At 44.0% G+C, this 13,173-nt stretch overlaps 1 protein-coding gene across 1 annotated transcript in view; it reads left to right on the forward strand.

Moving 5' to 3' along the window:
• Window positions 1-13,173, forward strand: part of HACL1 (2-hydroxyacyl-CoA lyase 1) — a gene marked incomplete in the record, with an annotated part of 1,125,147 nt that overhangs the window by 1,070,300 nt on the left and 41,674 nt on the right. Inside the window, 1 exon segment of the mRNA XM_044066839.1 lies at window positions 1,891-2,077. Within this exon segment, the coding sequence (XP_043922774.1) occupies window positions 1,891-2,077 (187 nt within the window).

The raw sequence follows: 13,173 nt of genomic DNA on the forward strand, positions 1-13,173 counted from the left end.
GTGAGATTTGTCAACCTTCTGTCCTTAAGACTTTGCAGAGTTGGCTTTCTTCTCTTGCAATTTACTTAGAGAACCAACAACTTAAACTGTTGGCTAAGGATACCATGGAAGGGTCAGCCGTCTGCAAAGAAAAAAAAACAAGAAAACTTGATGTGATTCTTTGGTTGTATCGCCTCCACCAGACATCTCTCTTAAGGCTGGTGAAATCTCAGAGGATCGTCCGGTTTCTTTATTGGATTGTTCTGCTGCGACCACTTTATAGGCTGGCATGGATCTAATGCCATGCACATCCATGGAGGTTTTGCAGATGTCCACTTCGGATATACAGGAGGAAAGGTCTATATTATAAGCTCAAAAGCTTAAAAGAGCAAACATGCATTTATCAAGCTGTAAACATTGAAACCACTAAATAGCGAAGACACAGAACAGTGATTTTTTCCTCCCAAGTAAAAAAATTGCTGCTCCGCAAAAAAAATAAATAAATAAATGCAAACACAAAATAAAGTGGGGGCTTCGCCCCCCACACCCCTCGATGTGTGGGGCTGTACCCCACTTACCCTCTACTTAAATATACCAACTCCGAGATCATACCACAGTGGAGGAAATGGCAAAGTTCCAAAAACGGTCCAGTAATTTTTTTTCCCTGGGGGAAAAAAATCGCTGTTCCGTGTTTTCGCTATTTAGTGGTTCCAGTGTTTACAGCTCAATAAAACAACGTTCACTTTTAAGCTTTCGAGCTTATAATATAGACCCCAGGCGGAGCCATGGCTTGTTATTACTGAAGGGCCTAAGGGTGTTCCTCAAATTTTAGTGAGGGAAGAGGTTCTGCCTACCATTATTGAGTGTTGCCAGGGTCTGAGCCCCCAGATTTTTCATGGCTGCTGTCCCACTTTAAACGAACCAGAAAACTAAACATATTTTATTTGCTCCAAAACATCTTCAGAGTGAATGGCAAAACTTCACTCAAGGCCTGTTTCATGTCCTTATGTCTCTTAAGGCCTCCGTAGGGAATTTCTGTTCCTGCTCCACCCTGGTCTTCTACCCCTCTTAAGAGACTCAGGGAGCAGAATTCTTCTTCTGAGGAGGATACTGATTCTGATGAAGAGACCCTTATATATTCCTCCCAGATTCCTTTGCCACTTGACAGTGGTTCTGAGGAAGAAGAAGAATCTATCGGTCCTAACTCTCCTTTTGAGGAGATTTCCTTTGGTGTTACTATTTCCAGAATGGACTATGCTCACGTGTCTGATATTCAGAAGAGGTGCTATGAGCTTCTACAAATGGAGTCTCCTAGACCCTCTACTGCCCCAAGAGTCTTCACTAAATGCCTCTCTCCTGTGATTGCTTTCTGCAGGTTGGGGGGATACAGGTCTTTCCCTGTCTGGGCGACCTGTGCATCATGAGTCACTTAGCTGTGTACATGCCTTAGTACAAGCAGTTCCAAGGGAGAGAACATGGCTAATTAGCCTATTCCTCTTTCCTAGCATGCCTCAGTAGGATTTAGCATGACCTCAGGAATTTCCCACCTCGGTGCTGCATGGTTTCATGTTTCAGCACTATAGTAGGGGCTGTCTCTGAATCAGAAATGGTTGCCCCTCATGTAAACCTCACGGTAATCTTTTCAAGTCGGGGTCTCCATCTGTTTTGAGTATTTTAGAGAAAATAAATAATTTGTTTTCTGAACAGATGTGCACTTGTTTGTCACTGAAGATGGGGTCATAGCAGATGTAAACGTACACTGAAATATTGCCAGTTACAACTCTTATTCTAGCACATTAAACCTAATCGTCTTAAATATACATAAAGAAGAATATTAAAATCTGCTCTTAATTTTTACATTAATTTGTCTATAGTGTGCTTTTGAATTACAATTTTATTTGCTTTTCACAGGGTACCTCCAGTTTCTCTTCTTCCTAATACCCATTATGAACAAGTGATGTCTGCATTTAGAGGAAAAGGCTACTTTATACAAACACCACTAGAACTACAAAAAGCTGTTGAAGCCAGCTTGTTAGATAGCAGAACACCAGCTCTTCTTAATGTAATGATTGATCCTTCATCTGACCGGAAGAAACAAGTATGTAACAGTATTTTATTTCCTTTTACAAATCTGCTGAAAGAAGTGCTAGAGTCCAAAATGTGCCATAATGCAGTAAATTATATTGATCTAGGAATAAAATAGATGGCCCAACACAATTATCCACTGTGTTGATTTTTGGTCTCCGAACATCTAAGGGCATTTTTCAAACTGAAAGGTAAATTACCTCTGATGATAATGTCCTTTCTTGATTCAATTAGTACACTCCACCAGTCATGATAATCAGTAGTCAGCATCTAATCTGGATTTGACTTCTCACTATGGCTGATAAAATGTTCCTACATTTGTATCCCTTTATTTTCCTTTGTCAAAAATGTCATATTTGAAAAAATGCTGGAAGGTAGTGTCGCCTTGATGCCTGCTGGGTCAGCCTGAGTTTTGTGTTTGATTTCTGTTGTAGCTTCTAAAATCTTCAGTATTAATTTGATCTTCTTTACTGTCTTATCTCTAGCTTTGATTTTCATTGTAAATTATGATGCTTATAGCACTGTAATAAAACTGAGTTGATGGAATTCTGCTTCTAGGACTGATTTGAGAGTTCCTGGTAGATTTATAGGTTTGCTTGATACACGGCCTTGTAAACTAGCAGGGGTATGTTTGTGATCTTTTCTTCCATTTCTACATGGAATTTGAGGGTGCGAAGAGGCATACTTCAGTCCCCACTGGGGGAAGGGTACATCCCATGGTGGCTACTCTGCATTTAAAATCAGCTTTCTTCCTAGATGGCCAAACTTTGTCATGCATTACAGCTTCTTGAACCACCTAATCATGAATCAGGAATACTTCTGTGTCTAAAAGCCTCACCATCTGTCCATCTAGCTGGTTATCCATTTTCAAGGTAGAAGGGGTGCAATGTGAGCCCATGCCAAGAACTATGGTTCTGGCATGAGAGAGAGAGATTAGGTGCTTGTTTGGTTGTTTAGGACTTGTAGTGGTGGGTAAAGGGTTTCACCCATAAGGCATTGGTCTGATGCATGTAGGCCTCTCTGTATCATGACTGAGCCCAGCTTGCCTGACTCCTTGTGCTCACTGATCGTATGCTCATATTTCTTCAAGCATTGACATAATCTAGATCACAGGGTTGGGGGCTTCAGGGTTTCCATCCTGGTTGATTCCCTGTTGAAGGCAGGTGCAGGGATCTTCTTTTCTAAAACAGATGAAACTTTGGAGTCCTAGATCATCTCCGGCTTCATTAGAAGATACCATTTCCATTAATAAGATTATGTGGAGCTTACTTTTTGGTTATATTTAAGCTTAAGCATATATCCGGGTCCAAAGCAGGTGTGTGTGACATCCTGCTGGGCACCATTGTCAGTGTTATCACACAGTTCTGGAGGAACCCTCACTCAGCTGCTGCTGCCACCATCAAGAAGAGCTGATTTCAAGGCTTCTCCTCAAGTAGCCTGGAGAGAATCCTTGTCTGCCCACCCTAAAGATGACTTCTTTATGAGTGTATGAGGGGCTTTTGTGTTCCCAAGCTTGCATTCCACCCCTTGATAACTGGCACAAGAAGCTGACAGGGTTGACGGGAAGGGTGTGTTCTTTGGCCACATGGGGGCTAAGGGAGCTTATATGTCCAGCTACTAGGGCCTCCTATTAGAGGGGTCTTAGCCACTCTAGAGAACCTCCCCGAGTCTGGGATCAGGCAGAATGTTGATTTTGAAAGCTGTCTTGTAGGCAGAATCACACGTTTAATTGTTTATCATCTGCAGTGGCTGCTCGTTCCAGGGTTCCATGGCTGTGGACATGACGGTTTGTCTTTGTTATTCAGGCTAGTCACATTTGCCAGCCCCACTCAAACAGTGACCTGCATGGTATTTTGCAGGATTTTTCTTTAACATAATTAATTTTTTCATGCAGGTGCTTGAGTCCTTGCTAGATGCCTTCTTCATTTTTAGGTGGCTGTACCACATGACTTTGGGGTGTCCACTTCTTCACCAACTGATTTCTCAGTGTTCTAGAAAAAAGAGGAGGCCCTGTAGGATGCCAGTTGTTCTTTACTGGTCCCTGCAGCTGGGTCAGCTGATGTATTGTACACTTCTAGTTTAATCTTCTGTTCCACTGAGGAGATAGGTGTAGCTTCCAGTGGTTCTAAAAAGCCACTTCCTGAAATGGAGAGTTGGGGCTCAGGACTTCATCGGTTTAAACCCCCTGCTACTGTGACATTTCACTGTTTCACAAAGCTGGAAGCCGTGAAGCAAGTCCAGCAAGGATTCACTAACGAGTGAGCGGTCTATGCTGCTCTGCCCCCTAGGTGAAGGGCTTTTGTCCATCCTTAGCCCGTTGGCCTGGGACCTCTCCGGTCTACTGGGCATTCGAGGTCCCGCTCCTCCATTCCCCTTAGGGTGGTGGGAAGGATTATTGAAATGTTTAGAGAATTATTACTGTTGGAGAGCATCCCCCACCAGTGGGAAGGATATTGCCCTGATAGGCCTCCAACCTTAGGTCTGTTCAGGCTGTTGCTGTTGACAGATGTGTGAAGTGAGTTAACTCTTCTGCATCCCCTTCCAAAGAGTGGCCTTAGGTTTTGCTGGCTTTAGATTTTTGGGGCAAATAGTTTCTCCACTGGAATCCCCTTTGATTCTTCAGTGACAATCCACTCTGAACATTCTGTCCAGCAGCGGAACACCTTCAGTTCTCTTGCCCTGTATATCAGTTGTTTATGCTGTCTGCACACTGGAATTCTCCACTTCTTGTGAGGACCAGCAACCTGGGCTTCCCGCCAAAGTATGGCGGGCATTCCAGGATTGCCAAGGCAGGCTTCTCTTAATTTTAGGTTACTACTGTCTTTTGTGGGTGCATTTCCTCCCTGTATCATTAGTGGATGAAAGCATAAAGGGAGGAAGTCCTATCTGCCTGCCATTATTAAAGAGCCAGTAAGTACCACATGGAAGCAGATGACTAGGACTGGTGAGGTTCCACTTCCTCTTCCATTTGAGGGCCTTTGGCCTTCTCCCTTTCAAGAAGTGATATGTAAGGTGGATTACTCAATAGCAACCTCCCCATCTTCTCGAGGGCTTTTGGCTGTGCTGCAGATCCCATCTGATTGATGGGTCAAATTAAGTAAGCTGTACATATCCCTACTGAGTCCATTTCAGGGCTCTGGATGGGATCTGGATCTGTTCCTCCCCTGTTGTAGAGTATCCCTTCCATGAAGCTTCTGGCAGCAAGGTGAAGTTCCACTCTAGTTCATACTTTGAGAATGGAAGTCTGTGGCTCGTCTCCCCATAGATTATGGATGCCTGTTGCTGGATCTCATTTGCACTTAAGTGAGAAGGTTGAGGGAAGGGTTTGGTGTCAGATCAATTTGACGGGCAGGGTGGGAAGTCAGCAATATCTTGATGGCAGCCCTACCTAGTGGGGTTTCTAATCATGTTGCATGACAGCTCAGATGAGGGTAGTTCGCTGCTGGCACCTCTTCCTCTTTTAAGCATCCTTATACTCCCTTCTCTTCCTTTTCTACAAGGAGGTGTTTCTCATTCTTCATTGGACCTTAATTCTCTCAGTTCCCCATGGTGGATGGGTGCCAGGAGGTATGGAAGGGAGGCGCACTTCCCACTCCCAAAAGTGGTGGTTCTCCTTCTGAAGTAGTTCTGGGGTGGAATTGTGTCTTAGTGGACCAGTGGAGTGAATAGTTTTTGACGCCCTCCCCATGGAAGAGTAGTACTAGATGCTAGTATATATTTTGCTAGTTGACTAATGCTGTAGGTCATTCTGTCCTCTAAGAGCAGCTGTCTGCAGTACTCAGTTTGCTATCCTTGGCAAGTTTCATTGCAATGGCCCTGGGTCCATGGCATTCACTTCCCAAGCAATCTTCTGTGTTGCAGTCTTCAGGTTAGGTCCATTGGTTCTCGCTTGGGAATCAGTCCAACCATTGGACCCCTCAAGGAATATCCACAAGGTTAAATATAACAAGTGGCTGATCTCCAAACCTGACCCTTCCTGAATGGTGGCTGTGACTATTGGAAGTCCTGTAAGTCAAGCAAGTCAATCCTTGTATATCACTGGTTAGCAGTGGGTGTGCTGCATCTTCACTGGTCTTGATGTGCAGGTAGGGGTAAGGGGACACAACAATGTGCACAGTATAAATGTATTTATTTTGCCAATAATTGACATAATGTGCATTGCCATGGATATGTACAAGTCCACAAGCATGGAAATTTCCAGAAAAAGGTGCCAAGTGCTGATTGTTAGAGAGGGTTTATCCTGTCATGGGAGTCATCAAGAAGGATCCTTCTCATAGATTAACTGGTATGGATCATAGGAAGTTACTAAGTTATTGGCCCTTACAAGCCTAGCCAAGAATTTAGCCCATGTTCCGACAAGTCAGCACCCAATGCCCCTGTCCAGCAGGAACACAGGTGGAATCCAAAGGGTGTATTTTCTGTGTCCCATGCAGTTGTCCACAGAAAGGTGAGTCTCTGGGACACTAATCTGTCCCGCCAACAAGTCATGTTGATGTCACAGACCAGGTTAAGGTCATGTGAGTGGGTTAATGACATATCTGTTTTATTCTTTCATGTATGGCTTTCTGATGCAGATGATATAGTCAGAAGATGTTAAACAAAAGTGCTTCACAATGTGATGTTTCTGTAAAGATGTTCATTAATGTGGTCACAGTTGTAGTCTTAGCGTTTGGGGCATCCTGCCATGCAGGTAGCCTGTAGACAGCCAGTCTTCCAAAGCTGTACCCCCCTTTAAGGCCTTAGCCTATGCCCTCCTTCCTTCCAGTGCATGCCACCTGCAGATCGTTACTGCCATGCAGTTGTATTTATCCCTGAACAGCACATGTAGTCTCAGTCAACCAGATTCAGTCTTTGCACGACAGATAAGTACACTTTAGGGAATTTTTTTTATTTGTTACAGTTACATATATATTGAAAGCTAACATTTGATACTGAGTGTAGTGCAGGAGAAGCTATTTCTAAAGTTAATAATTGTTTTTGACTTATGGTAAACAAATACTACATAAAGGTTGGGTTGTCACAGTAAGTGTCTCTATTGCCTCAGACTACAGGACATGGACTCCTGTCCCTACTATACATCTTCCCAGAGGACTGTCCATAGTTGCCAATATTCCTTACTGGAGTTCAATGCCTAAAAAGAGGCACAAGCCGGATTTAGAGCTACTGTGGTGATGTCCAAGGTCCCAGGAGCCTACCTCCAAAAACAGAACAATCTTAATTTTAAATCGTTTTTTTCTTAAAACTTGCATATTTTCTGTCCTTGACCTAGCACTCTTGTGTGGGGTCATTTACTGCACTGTTATAACTTGATATTACTTGTGAACCTCTGCTATCTCTGTGAAAAACAAAAACAAAAAAAAAATCTTGCTTTTTTCCCACTTTTCTGAGAGTTAAAAAAGTTCAGTTACAGGCTTGCTGTTCCTGAACTGTTTGAAAGTTTCTGTGAGGCCATTTTTGCTTGGGCTAAGGGAGGGTCTCTCTGTTCTTCAGTGGCAGTGACTAACATTGAGCAGCTTCCCTGCCCCCCGTAGAGGTGGTTACTGACTTGAAACTGTAGTTTTATTGGCCACTAGGGGTCATTTCCATAACTCCTTCATCTTCCTCTCTTAAAACCTAGTTGCCTCGTGGTTTGAGCATCTTTTCAGGCTTGTTGGCTGTTGGTGAAGCACCCTCCAAGAGGAAAAAACGCTGAGAGAAGAAGGGAGCCACTTTTGAGATTTTAAGTATTTTTTTCTCTGTTTATTTGCTAAGTTTTTCTGCATAGCTGCCTAGCTTGAGCATTTTCTGGCTTGTTAAACTTGATTTCTGTATTAGTAGCTGTATTTAGAGCACAACCAAAAGCTGTTTGCTGAATTTCCTGTTTGCACTTAATTTTAAATCGTTTTTTCTTAAAACTTGCATATTTTCTGTCCTTGACCTAGCACTCTTGTGTGGGGTCATTTACTGCACTGTTATAACTTGATATTACTTGTGAACCTCTGCTATCTCTGTAAAAAACAAAAACAAAAAAAATCTTGCTTTTTTCTCACTTTTCTGAGAGTTAAAAAAGTTCAGTTACAGGCTTGCTGTTCCTGTACTGTTTGAAAGTTTCTGTGAGGCCATTTTTGCTTGGGCTAAAGGAGGGTCTCTCTGTTCTTCAGTGGCAGTGACTAACATTGAGCAGCTTTCCTGCCCCCCGTAGAGGTGGTTACTGACTTGAAACTGTAGTTTTATTGGCCACTAGGGGTCATTTCCATAACTCCTTCATCTTCCTCTCTTAAAACCTAGTTGCCTCGTGGTTTGAGCATCTTTTCAGGCTTGTTGGCTGTTGGTGAAGCACCATCCAAGAGGAAAAAACGCTGAGAGAAGAAGGGAGCCACTTTTGAGATTTTAAGTATTTTTTCTCTGTTTATTTGCTAAGTTTTTCTGCATAGCTGCCTAGCTTGAGCATTTTCTGGCTTGTTAAACTTGATTTCTGTATTAGTAGCTGTATTTAGAGCACAACCAAAAGCTGTTTGCTGAATTTCCTGTTTGCACTTAATTTTAAATCGTTTTTTTCTTAAAACTTGCATATTTTCTGTCCTTGACCTAGCACTCTTGTGTGGGGTCATTTACTGCACTGTTATAACTTGATATTACTTGTGAACCTCTGCTATCTCTGTAAAAACAAAACAAAAAAAAAATCTTGCTTTTTCCCACTTTTCTGAGAGTTAAAAAGTTCAGTTACAGGCTTGCTGTTCCTGAACTGTTTGAAAGTTTCTGTGAGGCCATTTTTGCTTGGGCTGAAGGAGGGTCTCTCTGTTCTTCAGTGGCAGTGACTAACATTGAGCAGCTTCCCTGCCCCCCGTAGAGGTGGTTACTGACTTGAAACTGTAGTTTTATTTTCCATTTTGGGTCTATTCCTGCTTCTTTCCAGCCCCTGCTATCAAGCACGCTTTAACGTGCTTTAGCCTTTTAGTGCGGAGTTGCCACTAGAGCAGCATCGGGCAGCCGGTTAAACAAGGTTAAACTCTTTCTGGCTCCAGAAAGTCTGTTCTTCAATTTTTCCCTTAGAACTGCTCTGTTAGGAACCTAAACAGTTTACACCTACACTAAAAAGTGCAGCACTTGTTCCAAATAGCTTTTTCTTCTCAAAAGCTCAGCACTTGTCTTATAAGCATATCCCTTGTCTTATAAGCATTCTCTTTGCAGGTCAAGCACTCCTATATTATACAAATCTCTCACTAGCAAAACCCCCCAGGAGTGCCCACTTCCCTGCTAAGCCCACTACTTTTCTGTCTCATACCAACTCATAATTCTTTCTAGCATGTCGAAGGGTCAGATGCTGGCGTCCTCTCCTGCCCATTTGGTGAATCTGGGAATTCTGAGACAATGTTACAATTGCCTCATGTACACGGACAACCATCTCCTCCTCCTCCCATGTAACACTAACACTTGTGAGAGATGCAGCTATTTAGCCAGACTGGAGGCTGAGCTCTCTCAACTCAGGACTGGCAAGACCAGGCAGGAGGAGAAGGCAACTACACACACCACAATACCAGTCTCACATAACTCAACCACACCACTGAATCAAACACATAAACACACTAAGACATACTGGGAGGTTCTGAGTAAAAATTTACCTAAACAGCAGAGGCCTCCAAAGCAGACACCCAAGCAACTGCAAACTCAATACACCACACAAACAACACATAAACAACAAAGTCAGTGTGCAAAGCAGTCACTGCCCTTAAGGCCAAATACAACACCAAACATACTTGTCATAGGTGACTCCATAGTCAGACACACTGACGTCCCGCTCACCAGACTGAGTAAGGAGGTCACAGTAAGCTGCCTGTCGGGCGCTAGAATCCGCCAAATAACACAAGCACTCAGGTCTCTCAACAGCAGGTACAAGTACGACTCAGTCATTGTCCACGCTGGTGTCAACGACCTGAGACGTACCTCCTTGGACTACATGAAAAGAGACATTGAGGAGCTCTCTGATTATGTAGCCCAGGCAGGTATGACCCTGACCTTGAGCAGTATCCTACCTTCACCTAGAATGATGCCACAATACAGTGATAGGATGATCAGCTTTAATAATTGGCTTAAATTCTGGTGTCATTCAAAGGGGATCCAATGTCTGTCTGCCTGGCATGACATGCTGGACAAGCCACGCTGCTTCGCAAGGGACGGCTTGCACCTGTCACCCCTAGGCTTCCGGATATTGGCAAAGGCTCTTGCCACCCCCATAGTGCCTTTTTTAGGCAAGGCTCAAATTCTAAACCTACCACCCTAGAACACAAGAAAGTAGAAAAACTAAGGGTAATGCTGCTCAATGCCAGAAGTCTCAATCTCAAGATGCACGCACTCGAGGCCCTTCTCAGTATGGAGAACATCAATGTCTGTGCTGTGACAGAAACCTAGTTCAAGGCTCCTGAGAGCACCCCAGCACTAGCAGGTTTCACCTCATATCATGCGTTCCGCCCCAAAATCCGGACAACACCAAGAAAGGAGGGTGTCCATATTCATAAAGGACACCCACACCTCAAGGTTGGTGGCAACGCACGATGCATCGGAGACCATCCAGGTGCAATTAACCATAGGCAAGACTGCTCTGCAATTTGTAGCATGTTACAGGCCACCCTCTCAAACTCAGGAACCTCACATGGCCTTCCTGAAAACAATGGAGGGGATAAATGTATCTCCAAACACCATCATACTAGGTGACTTCAACTACCCTAATATAGACTGGGAACACTACTCAAGCCCAAACACTCTAGCCGAAAGGTTCCTGGAGTTCATAAACTCAAATGCCATGGAACAACTAGTCACCATCCCCACAAGAGGAGAAAACATACTTGATCTCATCATCACGAACATGGGATCACAATGTTCAACACCGGAAGTATACCCCTCACTGGTGAGATCAGATCATAAACTAATCTCGCTGGAGGTCCTCATCCCCCACCTGAAACAAAAAGACCACAGTGAAAAACTTCTCAAAAGCCGACTTCACACTTCTAAAAACTAGTGTGGTCTCCTTTAAGGCCCCTGAGCCAGTGGTAAACATTACTCAAACCGCTGAATCACTTACAAATGCCTTCTACCAGCACCTACAGGACTGCATGGATCAGGCAATCCCAAACAAAACTAACACTCTTTGTACCAAAGGCAAGCGTCCAGTCTGGTGGACCCCAGCCATAAACAAGCTCTACAACAAAAGGAGGAAGCTACTACAAGATAGAGCAAAATCCTTGAAAGGTAAGACACCTTTGATCATTATAAGTAAAAAACTAAGAGCTCTCATAAAATCATCCAAGGCAAATTTTGAGAGAAAAATCGCCAAGGATTCAAAAGACAATCATAAGGCCTTCTTTAGCTATGTTAGAAACCTAGGAGGAAACTCCCAGATATGCTCAGAATTAGTTCAAAATGATGTGAAGGTTACTGAACCTACACACATTGCCAACATACTGGCTGACAGGTTCAGTGCAAACTTCTCCCCCCCCAAAATGAGAGCTATCTATACCAGAGCGTTGTTACCCCCCAAACATCTCCAACGGCCAGGTGAGAACTGCTCTCTCCAAAGCAAAAAACACAGCATCCATGGGACCGGATGGTGTCCCCGGCTGTGTGCTCCATGAACTCAATGAGGAATTAAACCCGCAGTTAGGACAGCTGTTTAATCTTAGCCTCACCTCAGGATCGCACTCCAAGGAGTGGCGCACGGCGACTGTGGTCCCACTTCACAAGGGCGGTGCCTCCACCGACCCTGGAAATTACCGTCCCATTAGCTTGACAAGCCTTATCTGCAAAGCCATGGAGAGGATCATAATGGAACTCATAAATAAAGACATAGGGAACTTGCAGACTTTGGATCCAACCCAGTTTGGCTTTGTCAAAGGCAGATCATGCCTTTTAAACTTGGTTGACTTTTTTGAGACAGTCACCAAGGCCATTGATGAGGGAAAGGCAGTCCATACAGCCTACCTTGACCTGGCAAAGGCCTTCACACAATACCCCACTCAGGTATCATCAAAAAAACTCATCAGCTTGAATGTAAACCCATACATCACAAGATGGGTTGCAAACTGGCTAAGTGACAGAACCCACAGGGTCAGAGTTGCTGGAGCCATGTCAGACTCAAAGCCTGTCACAAGTGGTGTCCCACAGGGCTCAGTCCTGGGTCCACTCTTGTTCGGCATCTACTTTTCTGAAGTACAAGCAAACACAGGAGGGTTATGGCTGACAAAGTTTGCAGATGACTGCAAACTGGGCCATAGTCGAAAACACATCTGACACAGATATCCTTCAGAAGGGCCTCACAGAAACGGATAACTGGTGCCAGAGCCATGACCTAAAGTTAAATGCCAAGAAATGCATAGTCATACCCTTCGGGAAAAACAAGGTTACCCCTAGCTACCATATAGGTGGCAATCCACTGAGCACAGAAGAAGTCATCAGGGATCTGGGGACCCAGGTTGACAGTAGCCTTCGCTTGACACTCATGTTGCTAAAGTAGTTAGGAAAACCTTCTACATTGCCCACCTGATCATGAAGGGATTCACATCTAGATCAAGGGAGGTCATCGCCCCTGTACTCATCACTCATTAGACCTATGATTGAGTACAATGCCCCATTCGAATGTATCTGACCAGACACCTGCAGCAGCTGGAAAGGCCCCAAAAGTTCCTCACCAAAAGGATAAAGGGTCTCAAAAATATGTCTTATGCTGCCCGACTGGAAGAACTCCAGCTCTATTCAGTCTCATACCGCTTGCTCAGAGGTGACCTGTGCCTGACATATAAGGCCATGTCAAACCCTGATTTGATGAATATGCTTCACCTCAAAAAATCTAGATCCCTCAGAACCACAAGGGCGGGAGACTTAAACCTTGACACGGTTATTAATAGAACATGCTGGAGGGACAGATTCATCACCCAGAGACTCCCTATGCTGTGGAACAAAATCCCGGTACATGTGAGGCAGAGCACCTCGCTGGCCTTGTTCAAGAGGAATCTTGACCAATGGATGGGGGATCGCAGATATACCCCAGGGATTACTTCAGTGTCACTGCTTGACAGAGGCACAGCAAAATATTAGGCATAGTTTTATTCAAACTAAAGGGGTGGCGAAAGCCAAATA

Source organism: Protopterus annectens, chromosome 3.part1 (genome assembly GCF_019279795.1).
Source record: "Protopterus annectens isolate FY-2018-M chromosome 3.part1, PAN1.0, whole genome shotgun sequence".
NCBI lineage: Eukaryota > Metazoa > Chordata > Ceratodontiformes > Protopteridae > Protopterus > Protopterus annectens.